Below are 20221 nucleotides of genomic sequence, written 5' to 3' on the forward strand. Positions count from 1 at the left end.
ACTTGGAAAAATTCTAATAATTTGCAGTTTCCATGTATTTTCTTTGCAGATGTTGCACATATTGAAATGAAATTTGGTATACAGATTAATCTTAAGAATATCTAGGTCAAGTCATGTTTTTGGGTATGATCGGGCCATTATGGACAGAGTTATGCCCCTTGGACTTGGAAAAATTCTAAATATTTGCAGTTTCCATTTTTTTTCTTTGCAGAAGTTGCACATATTGAAAAGAAATTTAGTATTACATGTTCATCCTAAGAATATCTAGGTCAAATTCTATTTTGGGTGTGATCAGGCCATTTTGGACAGAGTTATGCCCCTTGGACTTAGAAAAATTCCAATTATTTGGGGGGGGGGGGGGGGAGGAGTGTTTTACCAACATCTCTTGTTTAACCAAGTAAGAAATTTGACCAATTTACAATTTCACCATCACTACAACAGTTTCTCAGGGCAACTCCACACAAAGCAACTTTCGTGAAACCTTTGTTATACAGTGTAGATATAATTATATGCAGATTCACAGGGACTTTCTATTCATTAGATCCTTCACAATGTTAATATGAGCTTATGCTATACCCCCCGCATTAGTGTCTCAGTAAAGGTTTAAGAGAAAGCCCGTTCTCAAGTAACTATAAGCCTTTCAATACTTGGACCAAACTTGCATGGATGATACGCTACACAAGACTTGTTTCAGATGCTGGATCTTGAGAAGATTTTTCCTGTATATTTCAATGTAAAACTTTTACAACTAAAACTCTACACTAATTTCAAGATGCAGTGTATTGAGAAGTTTAAAATGTGAAAAGTAACGGATGGACACCAAGCAACAGAAAACCTCAGTTGAGCTTTCAGCTCAGACAAGCATAAACAATACACAATCAATTCAATTTCAGTCAATTCTTTTATGTCAGAATTCAATTATTACATATAACATGCTTGTTTAAAGACATATGGCTGTTCAACAATGTAACATGCATAGTACATCTAGTAATAGTTTGACTAGAGAATTTTTACTTTGTTAAAATTTGAGAATACCAAGAAAATTGATAGAAGCAAGATTCTTCTATGTGTATGCATTTTAGGTAACACATGTACACATGATAACTATGATAACCAGAAGTCTCTGTCGAGACTGTAGCTCTACTGGTTTATACAGCAATAAATAAGGAAATGATCCTTGCTGCTGATCAAAATAAAAACCGATGCACAGAATTATGTATCTTAGTGTAGTCTACTTGTGTGCCAAGTTATCTTGAAATCGGACCAAAACTGTAGGAGGAGTAGCATTTTGAAAGCATTTCACAGAAATTTCTATTTTTAGTAACAACGGCAACACCGTTCATCGAAATCAAAAACCAATGCACAGAATTATGTATCTTAGTGTAGTCTACTTGTGTGCCAAGTTATATTGAAATTGGACCAAAACTGTAGGAGGAGTAGCATTTTGAAAAATTGTTTACAGACAGACAGACGGACGGACGACGGACTCATTTCTATCGCATAAGCTCTTCTGGTCTCTGACCAGTAGAGCTAAACATGCAGTTTCTAACAGAATGATTTGTAATTCAAAATTGCACTGTAGTTTTGAACTTTAACTAAAAACGTTAACATAATCCAAGATTTCATAGTTCAACTCAATCAACAATTCATCAAAATAAATCAAGGCACATACAAATGTGTTAACATTGGTAGATTCAACATTTCAAGATAAAAGCAAACTCATCCAGTGCATTTCTCTTTGACTATCTTTCCTTTTAACAGGACATGACAATACATGTATTCCAATATTGGGGTTCTCGTCCATACAATTGAATTTAAAAAGCAAATTACCAGAAAACAATAGACACTGAAATATGCAAAAAAAGTTTTAGCACATGCAACATGATAATGAACAATATTGCACTACAATGAAGCTCACAATGGAACATATATGCCCTTTATCTCAAATTTTAACAATAAAAAGAACATACTTGAGTGTATAGAAAAAAAAATCAAATTTAAACAAATTTAATGTGCAGCTTTATTACATTTTCACCTTACTTACTGTAGATTCCTTATTTTTCGCTGGAACTTATTAAATGCTAAATGGCTATTTAATGCCAAATCTTGAGAATATATATTCCCGAATGGACAGTTGATCAAGAGAATTCATATGGATTTCAGCACCATAGAAATAAAAGCAAGTAATTTTATTTCGCGAGTGATGCTTCTCACGAAATTACACTATAATTAATTCCTCCTGTATAATAAGGAATCTACAGTATTAATTATTAAAGAAATGTATATGTATAATTAAAAATATAAATGTATGATACATGTTTAAAAGTTACATTAACAACTGATATCATTTAGCATTCCAGAAAAAGTTTCCATTTCCACATAACACAGTGATGCAGAACTTTTGAAGATTCTCACTCTCCTTACCCTAAATGACTCGGTATCAACAGGAAAAAAGTGAACATATTTCAATGTATAATATACACTGATAAAAATAAATCATAAAATTGTTATGATTAACTAAATCCAATTCAGTTGACTCAATAGAAGTTCATTTTATCTTCATTTGTTCACATTGGCATCCACAGTGGTTTTGACATCACTGTCTTCACAAATCAAGTTTTCTGCTTCCATTTTTTCAGTGTCAGATGTCTCAGTCATTTTATCAGTTGGATTCACCTCCTTTTCTACTTCTGAAGCAAGAGATTTGTCTGCTTCATTCTCCATGTTAACAGTCTTGTCTTTACCATCAAGTGAAACTTCGTCATCAGTTTTATTTTGCTCTGTCCTGTGCACTTCATCTTCTATAGAGTTCATGGAATGATCAGGCACTTTTTCACAAGTTTCAGCAGGTATTTCTTCTCCAGATTTATCTTTTTCATTTTTAGCTGCCACTGAACTGTTTTCAGGTTGTTTTGAGGCTGACTTCTCTACATCGTTTTCATGTTCCTCTCCAATGACTTTATCACTTTTCTCCTCTGTTTGGTCAATGGCCTCTGTAGAATCACAATCCATCTCTGACTTTTCTCTCATTTCAGATCCAATCATATCACACTCTGACTGTTCTGTTTCTTCTGAATTTGATTTCAAGTCCTTTACAGACACAGATTCAGAGTTTACTTCCATCTCTTCTGATGAAACCAATTCGGATGTTTCTACTTTTTTTGCCAATTTTGAATCAGATTGAGCTACTACGTCTTGTTCTGATGATGAAGCAGTTGATTCTTCTATTGGTCCCTCTTTTGTTGTAGGTGTTTTGGAATCCTGTTTTATTCTTGCTGAACTGCGTACAGGGGTTACTTTTTTATCGGTAGGTGATGGAGTTACTTTTTTCACAGGAGAACTTAGCCTTCTTATTCCCAGCTTCTTTCCCCTTTGTCTCACAGTGGCTCTGGCTTCCTCTAAAGCTGCAAACATAGTCTGCACTCTGGGTTCTAACCGAATCATTCCTTCTTCTGATCTTGTAGGAGACCCTATCCTGTCACTGAAATCATTTTCATTGTCAGACACACTGCACAAATTGTCATACAAATCATGATTTATACTAGATGTATCATTCGCATTGTATGACCCATCCAAACTAGCAGATCTTTTCCTTTCTGCAGGAACAGATTTAGTATTGTCTGTTTTCTTAAGCTTGTTTTCTGATGAAGTCCCACTGTCCTGGCGTTTCCTTTTCCGTGTTGATTTCTCTGAACTAGCACTTTTAACAGATGCTGTGTCATCTTGCATATTGGAATCTTTGGATATCTTCTTGATACTTGCTGAACTAGTTAGGGAACTTGAACTCACACTAGATGCAGCATCATTTTTGGATTTCTTCAGCTGTGTTGTATCAAACTTGTGAATGTTCCGAACATGCCGAAAAAGATTGTAATCATTTGCAAATGTAATGCTGCATTCTATACACTTCCTGGCTTTCACATCTATTTTAGGACATATTTTGTTTTCTTCATTCTTCTGCTTAGCATCTGAAGTTGTATCTGCTTCCTTTCTGGCTTTGGTAACTGATACACTTTCCATCTTTTTGGACGTCTCTGGCGATTTCTGAGTCCCAGCAACAGATTTTGTATCCTGACCACTCTGGATCAGTGACCTTCGTCTGGTTGTGATTATAGACTTCACAGGCTGATTAGGAGACACACTTTTATGTGGAGATGATTTTAGTTTTGATATCCCATTCCCCTTCTTGTATGAGTTTGAAGCTGCCATTTCAGACTCCAGTCTCTGCTTTGTTCTCAGAGTTTGCTGTTTCTTCTGAAGTCTCTTTTCAGACCCCTCTTTTTTCAGATCTTTAATAAGATTGTTGATATCCTTTCCTACAATCTTTTCTTTGTGTATTCTTTGCAAATGGGAATTACATTCCGACCTGTTGAAACTAGAAAATGGGCACAATTTGCATTTATATCTTTTCCATCCAAGATGTCTGACTATATGTCTTCTCAGATTTGACATGGATTTTAACTGAATTCCACATTCTTTACATTGTTTCTTTTCTCTGTCAAGCAAGGACTCTATGTTATTCATGTCTAAACACACGGGCTTAGTTGACTTTTTGGATTTCATGACATAAACTCGCTTAGGATGCCTGTATTTCTCACATAAACGCCTCTGAGCTGTTGAAGTTTTCCTCACTGTAATTGTACTATGCTTCACTTCTTCAGTAGGTTGTCCTGGCTTCTTCTTCACCCAGATCTCCTGAATCTTCACCACATTAGCGTTTGGACTCTTCCAGATCTTACTTTGAGCCTTAGGTTGAATTGCAGTGTAAACAATACTTGTGCCACTTGAATTCTCTGATTTGTCTTCATGTGAATGAAATGATTTCCCTCTTGTTTGTATTGTGCGTCTAGTATCCTTTGATGATTCTATGTCCTTCGCCTCATCTTGTTTTTGTGTTGTTTGTTTGTTACCATCTTTTTCAGACAAAGAATTCCAGTCTGCCTTACTGCGATGTCTTTGTCTTTTCTCTCCATCACAATTGTCTTTTTGTTTGGAGTCATCTCCAGTCTTCTCATCTGTTTTCTTCTTTACTGTTTCTGCCATCTCTTGTTTTGATTGTGGAATCTTTTTGCCTGTAGAATTATCTGCTTTACTATCCAAGCTACTACTTCTGGTGTTTGGAGTGCTGGGAGTAGATTTCTGGGCTACAGACCTCCTTGTATTATGCTTTGTTACAGGGGTGCCCTTTTCTCCATCAACCTCATCAAACTGACGAACAGAAATAACCTGTTTCCTCCTACTTCTGGAGACCTCTTCCTTTTCTGTTTCTTTAGGCACCTCCTGTGAGTCCTCACTATTTGGTAACGTTTCTTCTTCTTCTTTGTCATTTTCTTTGCCTTCCTCAGAAACTTTACCTTGAATAGCAAAAATATGCTTATTAGGACTCTGCATCTTTTGTCTCATTTTCACTATTTTTTCCTCTTCTGAACTTAAATTTTTCAAGTTTGTGTAAACCACTTTTTCTGATTGAGAAGTTTCCTCTTCTGATATCTCTTTTTCCTCCGTATTAATGATCTTGGGAGCATCCTTTTGTGTTGCTTTAGTAGGTACTTTTTCTTCACTTTTCTTTGATGTTTCTTCATTTTTGGCTTCCATCAATTGCTTGGATTTTCTTGTGTGAATAAAGCGATCCTGACTAGACTCCCTTGATGTGTTGCTACTTGTGGATGGAGTTTTCTGTTTTGTTGTCTTTTGGTCAGTGTTTTTACTAGAATTGGAATCATTACTTGTGTCTCTACGTTTGTCTTTCGTATCTTTTTCTTTACTTTTGTCTTCTCTTGGTTTCCGCTGTCTTGTCTGCATGACATTTCCACTCAGGGGAGATGCATCTTGAGTTTTTGTTGGATTTACAATCTCATTTGATTCCAACTTGGTTTCTTTATTTTCTTCCTCTTCTTTTCCTCTTGATTTTGACCTTGTTCCAACTTTTTCAAAGACGGAGACCAAATTGCGTTCTACAGGTGTTTTTGCTGGGGTCTCAGCATCTGCTTCTTTTTGAAGTTCCTCATCATTAACATCTGCAGACCTTCTCTTCTTGGGTGATGATTTCGCTGATGTATTGAGGGGACTTTCTGATCCATTTGAACTATTACTCAACTTTCTAGGAGAAACTCCTTTCTTTGGAGAAGGCTTTGGACTAGAGTCAGAACTAGAAACAGAGGTATTGGATTTTTTAGGACTCTCATACAACACAGCTCTTCGTTTGTCAAGGAACCTTGTTTTCATGTACGAGTCTTGTTTTACAGCAGCAGAGTGCCGTGTCTGAATGACCCTCTTGGACTGGTTTTGTGATGTTTCAGATTTTTCTGCACTGTTGGATGACCGTTCTGGAGAACTGTCTGAACTGACACTCATCTTGTCAGGTGAAGTGTTTCTACTGGCTCTATATATCTTGTCATCTTGTTGGCTAGAAGTCTTCCCCGTATGCTCTTTTGTTGGGGGTGTCACACTTTCCTTAACTTTATTACCTGGGTTTAAGGATTTACATTGCTTTTTGTGAGAGGCATAATTTTCTTCTTTCCAGAATGCCTTCTTACAACCTTCACAGTTTATGATTTTAATCCCACGGACTGTTTGACCTTCAGATCTGCTTCTCTCTGGTGCTTCAATATCCTTTTGACTGGATGGACTCAATTCTTCACCACTATCATCTACTTTGTAGCTCATTGACTTTATTTTGCTCTTCAGTTTTTCTATGTCTTTGTGAGATTTATCATGACAGGACATAATGTGCTTTGATATATTGTAAAATCTTCCAAAAGTTTTGTCACAGAAAAGACATGGATATACTGTTTTTTCTCCCAAGTGAAAAAATTTCATATGGTTCCACAGTGATTTCTTGGTGCTCATTTGCTTATTGCATACTAAGCACTCCAAAGTTTTGATATGGCACAACCCCTTTTTGCTTAGTTCACTAAGAAATGACCTGTTTGCACTGCCTAGATTGCTCTGGACGGGACGCAGATCTTCCATTGGTTTTCTAGTTTCATGACGCTTGCTACCTTCCCTCTTTTTGTCTTCTATATTAATAGAATTTTCATTTTTCTCTTCAGGAGATTTACCTTTAGGCTGGGTCTCTTTAGACACAGGGAGTGGCCTCTCTAAGATATTGCGGAGCAGGCTTGGTGCACTGGCACCTTCATCTTCAGTCACACCACACTCACAGCTTTCTTTATTCTTTTCCTGTGTTACAGTTATAACCATGGCATTTGAATTAGATGCTATTGGTGTCATTTTAACAACAGTATTCTGTGCAGTAGCTTTCTGCCTCTCCATTTCCTCTGCCACATCTGTGTAAAGTCTGAAGGCAGATGAAGTGCTTTGGAAACTCCCATTCACTAATTTTTCTACAGTTGTGGCCTGTTGAGTTGACTGTATTGGTGAAGAATCTTCTGGTGCAGTTGGTTCCACAACAACAGTTTCATTTGTCTGGGAATTGTTCAACATGGATTGATGTCTGTTATTGTAGAGGTTATCGGCATTCATTTCTAAACAATACACTCGCTTGTGGGCAACAAAGTTTGGGAAAGACCTGAAGAAATTTCTGCATATCTTGCACTCTATGATTAGATCACATTCATTTCGGAGTAGATTTCGGATTTCGGGAGAGCCATAATGAATACCATTCACCACTTGGTCCAGCATTGGTCTGCCAAGGTCAATGGAAGAACTTATCACTGAGAAGTCAATGTTGGAGACACTATCTTCATCATCCGAGGTAGCCATTCTGAATTTGCTGCAAAAAATACAATATTTCTTCAGTGCCAAAAAAAAAAAAACAAGATAAAAAGAAATAATGAAAATGCTGTATATAGGGAAGTTTTTGCCAACTGTTGTTTTTTTTTTCAATCCTTTTGATCAAATGGATGAAGTTAAAATGGAGGCAAAGTCAAGGAAAACATCATTATATATTTAATGCAATAGAAGCTTGGCAAATTAAAACAAGAGCATGAAACGATAGGTCCACTGGCCACATTGCTCACCTGAGTATCTATGAACCTTCTTGTTCTTTATCATTATATTCTTTTTCTTATATACAGTGTATTTCTATAGAAAACTTGGTTTGCTCATTAATATTGCAGCCTCAGGAGTCATGATCTGAAGAAAATCAAATCCAGACCTGTTTACCTGTATTGTTGTCTCTCAGTATTTTTTTTATTAGAGTTGTCAGTGAGATTTGGCATTTTCCAGTAAGATATCAATTTCCATCCATTTTACATTATATACTAGAGAACATCTACATTTCTGATAACCATTTCTGACATTTTTTTTAACCACTGCTTTTTTGCAACATGATATCACTTTACTGTTTTAAATCTTTATCTGATTTAGCGATTAAAAAGCGTCAAAACGAGACTGTTCATAACGAAAATTTACTGCTGAATTCAAACAAACGAGTTTCCGATTTTCATAATAGCAAAACATGAGAGGTATTTTGGACTCAAAATCAGTAATGATTGATTGATTGTATGTTGTTTAATCTCCCTCTTGAGAATTTTTCACTCATATGGAGACGCCAGCACTTGTTGGTGGAGAGCTACAAATTTTGTTCTATACTGGGCACTCAGGGCCATTGAGCAGGGAGGGATCTTTTTCGTGCCAGCACCTACTGTGACCACAGGCCTTTAAATCTCTTAGAAAAAATTTTTTGAGGTGTTGAAAAAAAATAAAGGTATGGAACTCTTTTCGTAGGGTACCTTCTTTCGCCAATAAAATTCTTTTAAATCAAATGCTTCACAATTTTACTTTCTATCCACGTCTATTCAAATATAAACAATCTTCATTACTACCAAAGTTCATTCCGTAATTCCTTATACTTCAAGAGATATTTTGAAATCAATTCCAAAATTGACCTTATTTTTTTAACTCGACATCAGCTTGGGCCTTTGAAGAGCTACACTAATTGTTAAGCAGGAACGACGGGACAAATTTTCCTTGGAATTTATTCTAAACGCAACAAATATTTGCTCATTTGCATTTGAGTTTTACAAGTTTTTTTTGTATTTTGACCATAGGATCTTACTAAGTTATAAACAACCTTTTAGCAGCCCAATTGACGAGTAATTGTTTTGAAAATCGTAAAGGTATATAATGCATTCCGGGAAAAATTCGTTCAACCATAGCTTCTTTTACATTCATAATCAACATGGCGATGCAGTTGTTGATGTTGACGTTTTCAAATTAATTTTTCGCGAAAGGAATTATAATGGAGTAAGAAATCAACTTTAAAATGTTGAAAGATTTTGCAAATACTATGCAAATCTTCGCTGCACTTCAAACACTGTCTGTTTAAAACTCAACTTTACATGTGAATGACCAGGGGCCCAAGCTAATGTCGAGTAAAAGAAAGTAGGTCATTTTTTAAATTGATTTCAGAATATCTCAAGAAATTTTTGAAATTTCGGAATGAGCTTTGCTAGAAATGAAGAATGTTTATCTATAAATAGATTTCAACAGAAAGTAGAATTCTAGAGCATTTGAATAAAAAATATTTTATTAGCGAAATTAGGTATCCAGTGTAAGAGTTCCATACCTTTTTTTTTTTTTTTTTTACACACAAAATTTTTTAAGCGATCCTAAGGCCTGTGACTGTGACAGGGCCTTGGTTTATATAGTCTTATCCGAAGGACCGCTCTCCACGTCCCACAGTGGGATTCGAACCCGCTATGTACCGATGGTAAGGATCGACTCCTTACTCCACTATTCTAGAGCAGATGCTCTAAACCAAAATCAGTAGAAAATAAGGCGAAATCATAAGAGTAAGCAGGTCTGCAAATCTAATCTCCCTGTGGCAGCTTCCAAATAACACTTTGATTGTCAAATGTGCCACCAGCCTACTCCCAAGGGTAATGAATTTAAAATTATGGATATACACTTTTATGTATGTCTTTATATTTAAAAAAAAATACTGATCATGTTGTTCCTGTTCTTAAGAAAAAATCCTGTGTAAAACTTTGTATGCTCAAAATGCCCACTATATCCCTAGGGGTCACAATCAGGATCATGATACAAACTACAGTATACAGTACCTATGAATTAACATTGATTCCGTACACTTCTTGATCAGAAAAGCTCACTTAAGACTCACGCTTAGGTGAGCTAAATATATACTTACATTCCCTGAAATGGAAAGCAATCAAAACACCTGCTAAGTGTTCAAAAACTGGACGGAAGGCAAGAAGGCAGTTCTTTTTTTCAAAATTTTCAATACATTTTGTCTTCGATAACAATCTGAAAAAAAAATTTAAAAGATTACAGTAAGTTACTTACTCCCTTTTATAAGTTGTAAGAATTCTTAACTTAGGTAGCTGTACATGTGAATCAAAATAAAGTTTTAAAGGTTCCTTTCAAAACTCAGTATTCAACAACAAATCAAACACTCTTCCTAAATGAAAGATCTACTGAAAACCTATTGTAGCTTAAGGACATAAGCAAGGTACCTTACCTATTGATAATTTTTCAAGATATTCTTAATTTAAAATTATAGTACCATTAAAAGTTCTTAGACAAAAAATCAGCATGCATTACCAGGGGTTTTGAACAGATATCAAATTAATAGAAAATTTTTGCATCATTCAAAGAAAAATGTACAAAAATTACGAAACATAAATTCCATACTTTTTTCAAACAAAATTTGTTTTAGAAGAGGTGTACAAACCCATACATAGACATTGAAAGTACTGTATACAGGGAAATTTTCGCCCCCGTTTTATTTTTGCCCCTTTCGTCCTTGTCACAAGTGGATGAATTTAAAACGGGGTGAATTCAAAGAACAATTAAGTATAAATTCTTAAACAGAAGTGGGACTGGGCAAATTTAAAATGGGGCATAGTTGTAAACAAGTGTAAAAGGGCGAAAATTACACAGTATTGCACACAGGTCCTTCATTTAGTAGAACTCTTCAACTCCAGGGAAGAGCCAAATAAAGTTCAAACTACATTGCGTAAGACCTTAAGTTTATCAGGACACATTATGATACACTGAGACTGTATAACAGTACGTGTAATAGCACAATATACATGTACATTTCATAATTTTTCATACAAATTGTTTTCTCTATGTTCTGAAATGGGACACTTGTGTTGTTTCTTTTATACAAAATTAATAAATATGGCAAAGGTGACATTTAAGAAAGGAATAATGAATATACATTATGTTCTAATCCTTGTCAGAAATAGCCAAGGTTTTACAATCTGCTCTTCTCCGATCCTTGTCCGATTTAGTTCTAATTCTTTAGGTTTTGAGATCTCTAGACCAGTGCTAATGTAATACCACTCTTTTCTGTCATACCTCGCATATACCACTGTAGGCCATCAAGAAAACAATGTTTGCACTCATTGTTTTCAAGAAGATGCTTTCGAAATCCATAAACTTTATACTATAGACATTCAACAAAAATTTATCATTGCTATATTGGTAATATCAGTCTTCGACAAATCCCGGGAGTCCGATGCCCAGGACCTGGTAAAATTGGAAGAGCGCTAGTGCATGTGGAAATTGCACACTTACAAGCCTGAAGGGCATGTAAATTCTACGGCATAAGCCTCTGTATAGTCAAATTAAATAAGAACAATAATGTACTTTAAAGTCTTTGATTTTGTATGTAAAGTGAAGTACAAAATAAAATTTTACTGACAGTTTATTTTACTGCGATTTCCAAGGAACTCCTCTGCAAAGGAGACACAAAAAGTGTACAGGTTGAAAACAAATGGCAAGACAATAAATTGACAGAATGGATTTCAGATCATTTCCTTGGCATGAAAAGGCAATAAGAATAATATAACTTGATAAAATTCTGGGCATGTAAATATTTGTTTTCGGGCTAGCGTAATTCATGATAACACCTGCCCGAAGGGCATGTGCTGAAAAAAAGATTTGGCGAAGACTGTAATATCAACTGTTTCCATAGTTGTTAACATGCATATTCATTCTTCTTGCATGCATCCAAAATAAAACAATTTCCGATTGGATGCAAGGAGTTGTCACTGTTTTAAGCTTAACAATAAGCTAGAGACCAAAATATAGAAATCAACCGAGGATTGGAGAGGAGTAGATTATATATGCTTGGCTAGCAAAGATAGTCAGATGCCACCCTTGTAAACAGCTGATGCATGCATGGTCTTGCAATTAACTCTTCATTTTTACAAGCAACTTATACATTATGGGTACTGCCAAGAACCAAACAAAAACTCAATAAAATTTATGGAAGGTATATTATTGGGGGGGGGGATCATTTTTAGATTATGTATCATGCATTTCCAGTTGTCGTTCTTATAGCTTAATTCGGAAGTGTTGATGGTATATACATGTAGTGAAAACTAAACAAATGTACTCATCTCAAAAGTTTTCACCCTCAAACATATTAAATCATATGTTATGAATCTATTGAAAGGTAATAAGTAATAATGAATCTAAAGAAAGGTTTGAGGATTTTTATATGCTAAGGATTTTTTTCAGGTGCAGTACGTATTGTGCAGCACTAGATATTAATACCAGAATCCAATGATAACAAAGCCTGTATACCTTTGTTCATTCACTTACAGATATACCAAACATATTCATATTTAAAACCCTAGTAGCTGTGTCAAATATCACTGTTGACATGTGAATTAATAGCAGTATTGAGACAGGAGGGAAAAGGTCATCACCAGTCCACATGGCATTTGTAAATCAATCATGATAAACAATCCTATTTCTTTACAAATTCATAATATAATAATATCACCTCAATATATACCCAGAGAAAATTTTATACATGTATTAAACTGTTCTGTATTTGTAAAGCATGTTTTCTTTATGTTAGAAGACGTATCATTTTCCAGAGAGGTGCCAACACAATATCACGAAAATACCAAATCTAATTCTGTAAAAAATTGACATTGACTAAGAAAACAAAATAGTACATGTCAACAAGTAATGCACATAAAAGGCATATCACACACCATTTTTGACTGTGTAGTGTTATCTGGGAAAATATTGGCTATTTTCGGTACAATCGGTGGCACCCAAGATGTGATTCGGCTCAGGATGGAGGAAACCATGCGCGCGCAGAAAACATCCGGGAAATCACGCGCCCTTCGATTTACCAACATGGCGGTGTAAACAAAAACATGTGGACTCCTGTCTTGCTGCCAACCTGATAAATTGTACAGAAATAAGACAGTCAGACACACGGATTCTTAATCAAGGTACTAAGAATTATTTCTTAAAATTGAAAGAGTGTCTTGTCAGTTTAAGCTTTGAACTAGAATGGGCAATGGTCCCACTCTGTAGCAGCAGCTATCTGGCTATAGCTATAAAGCATATAGTATTTGATATACACTGGGACACAGCCTCACAGGGTGTGACAACATGGGTACAGAATTACAGGTGCAGGGAAAAAATGGTTAGTGTTGAGATCTACGAAGTCGGCATGCCTTGACAAAACATTTTATCAATCAATTGGATCTGAATGTTTAAAATGATTATTTCAATATTTGGCCCTCAGAGAAGAAGAGAGAAAATGTCAAGTACAATCCAGTGGCGTAGCATCGTTTTTGAAAGTGGGGGGGGGGGGGGGCAGCTGGAGAAAAAATTATTTTTACTTACCTGAAAAAGCTGACCCGCCCCAAAAAAAAAAAGGAAAAAGTTGCCCAAAGTCGAAAATCCTATTTCGTGCGTTGGGGTGGGGTGGGGTGGGGGTGCTACGTTAACTTTTTTTTCTCAGTTTCAACTACTTCTTGTACCAATTTTAATACGGTACATCGCTAAAAGTCTAAGGTGCGGGGGCCAACCAGGCTTTCAATTAACATTTCTTATAGTATAAGTAAGGTTGGGAAAAAAAGTGGGGGGCCAGGCCCCCCTGGCCCCCCCTGTTGCTACGCCCCTGCAATCCTATACTTGAGTATTGTCCTTACGCCTAAACGGTGTAAAGTTGCTAGGATTTTCGAGCTGCAAAATATTCTATTGACATATCATATTTTATAAAAGATACTGAAATTTTCTAACTTAATATATCCATCCACTATACACAGGACCAGTACAGTCAGTGTCTTTATTGCTATGTAGCTGTTGCGGTTAGAGCTTCTGCTCTAATGATAAAGCATAATGAGTTAATCCTTATGTTGTGGGTTCAAATCCCACTGCAGGACATGTAGATTGGTCTTTTGGATGTCATCACATGAGGTCCTGTGTCCCAGTAAAAGAAAAAGATCCCTCACTGCTCAATGGATGTGAATACTGAGTATATATAATTTGCAGTCGTCTGCTAGCAAAAAGTGGCATCATATGAGTGAAAAAATTTTTAAGAGGGACTGTAAAAATAAAACAAACAAACAAAAACATATATACTTTATTTAGGCCATAATAAAAATATTCCTAGATTCTCATCCCCGCCCGCCCCGATTTTATACCCCCGCCTTGATTTTTTTTATTTCTGTTTTTCTTCGTCTTAATTCTGATCGGGATTGGTATTCATCTACCATTCTACTTTTGTTTTAAATCCTGCGAAAGTCGACATGATTTTGACAGCTGAAAAGATGGTAATTGTACATGCGTATATATTTTAAACAAGGATCATTGGTTGAAAAAGATTGGTGATGATGTGAAGTAAGAGATAATTGAACCTTTACTATGACTTTTATTCGAGTATTGTATATAAAATTACACCGATTGACCAGGTCAATAGAAAATCTGCAAAATTGAAAAAATAAAAAATATAAAATAAAAGCCGCCCGCCCGCCTCGATTTTTTTTTAAATCGGATGAGAATCTAGCAATTTATTTATTATGGTCTTAGATACTTAAAGAAGCTTTATCCATAGCTATTTCAATGAAAGTTTTACAAATTTTGCTTTTTTATGAAAATAGACAAAAAATTGCAAGTATTCTACACCTGATAGGTAATTTTAAAAAATAACTCTGAGCAAAGACAGCATTTGAACAGTTTTAAGCAAAAGATGAATTATTTTCTATTTCTTAGAAAATGTGCATGTGTGCAACCCACTTTGGAGCATAAATAAGTAAAGTTTAACACTTTTGTGTTGAAATACCGGGTTAAAAATTATTACCATTTAGTTATCACATAACCATGCAGAACTGTTCTTCATTGTTACTGTAAAAGTATTATATACATTTAGCGGTGAATTCTATTTAGCGATTTTTACAGAAAGCTGAGTCTGTAAAATCAAGTACATCGCTAAATGTCTTGTATATATCATACCTTTATATCTAGCACATTCAGATAGCGCTAAATCAAATGGATGCCAACTTGCTGAAAAGTTAATTTCTACCAAATAAGACCGCGGAACATTAACTGGCAAAATTGGAAATATACAGCTTACGTCATTTTTATCTGTTACAATCAAAACATTCAGTGATAGACAATGAAATGGGCGGGTACAATTCGACGCGGATGTGGGGAAAACATCGGATTGAAATTGCAGATCGAAATTCATTTTCAATCCACCATAGCTACGCTAGAAGGCACGTTATTACTGATTGACCCAGAAGACAAATAAAGTCAATTTTGGTACAGTATGAATTTTTTTGTCCAGTGTTCTAAATAAATTAATATTTAAGGGACAAATATTTCATTTCTGTTTGGTAAATATATGAATATCTTTGTGTTGGTTGGGGGGGGGGGGGGGGTGAACGACTTTTCAATAAAGTTGTCCAACAGTTTTTAGTGAGAATAAGTATATAAAACTCATGCACTCTTATAATCCTAGAAATAAAATATATTGTCATGACCTGTCTGACTCGACAATTTTTTACCCCCCCCCCTTCTACAATCAAATAATTATCTCCTGAAAAATAATCTTTGTCTTCTATGATCTTTAGCGTTCTTAAAATTATAAGCTAAAACTCATATTAATGTGAACTTCAAACAATATGTATTTGGGAGTTGAAATTAGTTATTTTTGGATCATACATTCACTCTTTGCTTTGAAAACAGCTCAGGTGGATTGAAAATGAATTTCGATCTGCAATTTCAATCCGATGTTTTCCCCACGTCCGCGTCGAATTGTACCCTTCCATTTCATTGTCTATCACTGAATGTTTTGATTGTAACATATAGAAATGACGTAAGCTGTATATTTCCAATTTTGCCAGTTAATGTTCCGCGGTCTTATCATACATGCAAAATATAATACATTTACAGTATTTCATTCAAGAAGTAAGAACTTTGTCACAAGTTAACTGTTAATTTTACGTAGCCCCATAATCTTTTACAGCTTTGACTGCAATTGCTCTGAAAGAGACACACCTTCAAGAATGATTTTTTGATGAATTCTATTTTAGATTAAAATAATTCAAAACTGAAAATAATTACTGCATCAAAATGCAATTGTTGTACTTCTTGGAAAAAATGCTTATAAGTTGGAGTGAAATGAAGCCATCTCAAGTAGCTAGGTTGATATTAAAATTTATATAGTTAATTCAAGCTACATAGCTAAATTTTAATGAATGTTCCAGACTTGGCCAAAATAATAATAATTACAATCCTCATAGTTTAAATGAATATTTAAAGTTTTTAAAATTTTTGCCATCTGTCACTTTGATTATCTATAAAATCAGCTGTTCTGATAAGCTACTGGTTACAAAACAGTGAAGCAGTAGCTTATTATAATGATGATTTTAATCAATAGCTGACTTTAATCAGATGGTGCCATCTGTGTCAATTGTTGAATGCACAAAATAGGCTCATGTATATTTTAAATACTATATTAAATGATATTCAATTCATTGCCCATGTCTTTGACTGTTGTGTCAATAGACGGAATTGTTGTCATAGAGTCCATGTTAAAGGATTTTCGAGAATGGATTGGAATCTTGTCCTTATCCATCATGTACTGCATGGAAATGATTTTACATTTACATGTACTTGCTCTGTGCCATTTAAATATGCAAAAAGCAAGAGTGTAATTGCAAGATATAGCTTCAAATGACATACTTTATGGCAGAAATTTTAGTGAGGATTCATTGACATTTTTAAAGAGGGAGTGAGTTCACTAAATTAAAAGTTATCACTAAAAATTTATTTTACATTAAAGGTTACTGTTATCTTTCTATGCAACATAAAAGTGCTAAAAGTTACTTTGCTTAAAATTTTTATTTCAGATCGCTCTTGTGTCTCACTAAAAATTCTTATTATATGGTATCAGAGAGGAGGAATTGCAGGACAATTGCCTGTAGACCAAAAATTATGACCCTGAAATTACCTCAACTATATTCTTAAATTATTTTATTTTTCTTTTCTAGATGTTGACATAATGTCAAAAAGGAGCACATTGCAGGACAATTTGTTGGTAGACTGGGAAATCTTTTGCCCTATAGGACCAAAACTTGCATTTCATGTTGCCTGTGTGTTGGGTAAGCAATTTGATTTTTACATTCCAGTTTAAAGTATGAAAACATCCTCAATATGTGAATGAATGCCTTATAGAAATCACAGAGAATGTTTGACTATCATACTGTCTGAAATATTTTATCCATCCTTCCATCAACTATTTTAATTGAAACAATAACTTGAATGATCTTCAAACTGCAAACTTAATGTTCACAACATTTATGGGGAGTGGAGTGGAGAGGATTGAAAACCCTAGGCTAGCAAAGATGATGGAAGTTTTGACTCTACTATTTATTGTGTTTAAAACTCAGTTTGAAAGAATCTATTGAAGATACTAGTATTTTTATCAAACTTCATACACTAATACATATTACAGTGTATGAAACGTTTTTAAGTAGTAAATTTCATCAAGATTCTTTGCAAATTAGAAAAAGCTCATGTTCTCATAAACTACCATGAATGAATACTAATATTTCCATTGTGTTGTCACAATACCATACTAAATCAAACTGTTTTGTTTCAACAATGATCATTGTGTAAAAATGAATTTGTGGAAAGTTGTCAGAAAAATAATATATATATAAGATATAAATTCATTTCTGAGACTTATGTGGAAAATCAACTACGATGCTTCACGCCGGCACATTTATCACAAAGCACTAGTGCACTTCTTGAAATATGCCAGCGTGAAGCATCAAAGTTCATGTCCTCATAAATTCTCAAAAATTAAATTCATTTCTTAATTAAATGAACCCTGGGCGACACATTCATGTCCTATTAATAGACATATTTCTAGTTTAATTTTTTTTATTACAGGAAATTATCTATATGTTCATGGAGGGATTGAGGAGAGATACAGTACTCAGCCCTGCAGTAAAATCTTCAAGCTGAATCTGGATACCATGATATGGAACGAAGTCCGAGTGGAAAACAGTCCAGCTCTTAGTCATCATGCTTGTATCCCAATGGCTGAGAGGTACATGGTTCTGATTGGTGGTTGGAATGGAAAAACCAGAACATCAGCTGTGGTGATTTTTGATGCAGAAAAACAGGAGTGGATCTACCCCAGAGTGACGGGGTTTCCAGACGATGCCGGACTGAGTTCTCACACGGCCTCACTTCTGAGGGATGGGAGTATAATAGTGATAGGAAGGGAGGGAACTCTCCGTATGCAGCCAGGCAAGGAATACACGGGCAATGTGTACATGTTAAAGGGAAGTCCAGAATCCAATGAGTTCCATTTTGAAGAATACAGCCGATTCACTGAATCAAGGTCTGGACATACAACAAGTTTCATTGGCCCTACTCTATACATAATTGGAGGAAGAAGTGATCAATTGCTAGAAGTACATAAAGGCTACAGGAGTGGACATCCCAAAAATAATTTAATGGAGAAAATCATCACAATCACAAAATCCTTACCGCCATTGTCAAAAATGCCAGGAGGTCGCAAGTATCACATTGCTGTAGAAGGTTCATCAACCATTCTTCTCCATGGTGGGGAAACTTTCAGAGGTCAGAATTCGGAGCCCGTGGGAGACATTCTACTGATGACCAATAAACCTAACATTAATTTCTACAAAGTGGGGACCAGCAGAGTGGTGAGGGCCGGCCATGCTTGCTGCATCTCCCAGGACAAAATCCTGTTTCACGGAGGCTTCAGTGGCAAGGAACTCATTCATGGGGACACTAGAGAACTGAGGATCCTCTGATAAAAAAAAATTGTAATCTGATGTGATGATTTTATGATCTGATGTGATGATTTGGCCAGTGGTTTTTATTTGTTTTTGATTGTTACATTGTTGCTTTTCTTGAAAAGTTTAGTGGGTTTGTTGGTATTTTTAGAATCTGGTTGCTAAATTGAATATTTTGAATACTTTGACGTGCATTATTTTGTAAAACTGTTTACCCTTTGCCAAATTGTTTCAGCCAATTTTACTACCATTATGGTTGCTTCTTAAGATTTTCATTTGATGATAAAGTTTATATTTAATGACTTTCTTAGTGCCAAGATTAAATTACAATTCATGCTTTCCATTTGTTACATGGAACATGTAAAGCATATGAACATATATAGCATATATTACCTTATATAAAAGGAGCACTATTCCCATATGAGTTGTGAGTGGTGAACATTTTATGGGGGAGGGTGTTTACTTCAACTTCAGCTGAGGGTGTGAGAGATGTCCCCTTTGAGTATATATTTATGCTCCATTATGTGCCATGTAATGCAAACTCCTCGCAATTTATGTTGTTTTTTTTTTTTTTACATACTAATGTGATCTCATAGCTGCAATGATTGTGCCTCAATATGGATTTGTGATACATATGTGTACTAATTTTTTAATGAAGTTTCTGTGATAATAGTTTTACAATGTACATGTAATATGAAATCATCTTTAATGGCTTATCATTTTACATATGCGTTATGATTCAGTTCTTTAAAAATTCAATTTGAAGTGGCCAAGTGCTTAATGTAGTTTGTTATGTATAATCTGTATCAGAAATTAGGGAAATAAGTAATATGTAAAGGATTAAAAGAAATATGTAAATTTTTGCTAGTTTAACAAACTTAGTTAATAAAACTTTTTGTTTTATATTTGATATAGAAATAAATAAATTATGCATTAATTTATGAGAAATTATTAAGACTAGTGTGTTTTAAGCTCATCTGAGTTGAAAGCTCAAGTGAGATTTTCTGATCATGCACCCTGTCATCTGTTAATTACATGTATAACTTCACATTTTCCAACTTCTCAAGAACCACTAGGCCAATTTTGACCAAAGTTGGTACAAAACACACTTTGGTGATGAAGAGGTTAATTATATAAATTGTTTAAATGAAAGGTCAAGCCCCCTTCCAAGGGGAGATGATCAAGAAAAGCCAAAAAGA

The 20221-nt window shown here is 35.0% G+C and overlaps 2 protein-coding genes across 2 annotated transcripts; one reads left to right on the forward strand and one right to left on the reverse strand.

Annotated features, from left to right (window-relative positions):
- Nucleotides 1–882: 882 nt before the first annotated feature.
- Nucleotides 883–13029, reverse strand: LOC134252688 (serine/arginine repetitive matrix protein 2-like). The gene is made up of 3 exons (XM_062735185.1): nt 12942–13029; nt 10115–10230; nt 883–7735 (listed from the first exon to the last, which is right to left on the reverse strand). The coding sequence occupies exon 3, from the start codon at nt 7723–7725 to the stop codon at nt 2560–2562; it is 5166 nt and encodes a 1721-aa protein (XP_062591169.1). The 5' UTR covers nt 7726–7735; nt 10115–10230; nt 12942–13029; the 3' UTR covers nt 883–2559.
- A 46-nt stretch (nt 13030–13075) lies between these two features.
- LOC134252704 (kelch domain-containing protein 9-like) lies at nt 13076–19959 on the forward strand. Its single transcript, XM_062735210.1, has 3 exons — nt 13076–13187; nt 17241–17351; nt 18145–19959. The coding sequence occupies exons 2-3, from the start codon at nt 17252–17254 to the stop codon at nt 19038–19040; spliced, it is 996 nt and encodes a 331-aa protein (XP_062591194.1). The 5' UTR covers nt 13076–13187; nt 17241–17251; the 3' UTR covers nt 19041–19959.
- The last annotated feature ends 262 nt before the right edge of the window (nt 19960–20221 follow it).

The sequence above is a fragment of the Saccostrea cucullata genome, unplaced genomic scaffold (genome assembly GCF_032062105.1).
Source record: "Saccostrea cucullata isolate Sc308-1 unplaced genomic scaffold, CSIRO_AGI_Scuc_v1 ctg99, whole genome shotgun sequence".
Classification (NCBI taxonomy): Eukaryota; Metazoa; Mollusca; class Bivalvia; order Ostreida; family Ostreidae; genus Saccostrea; species Saccostrea cuccullata.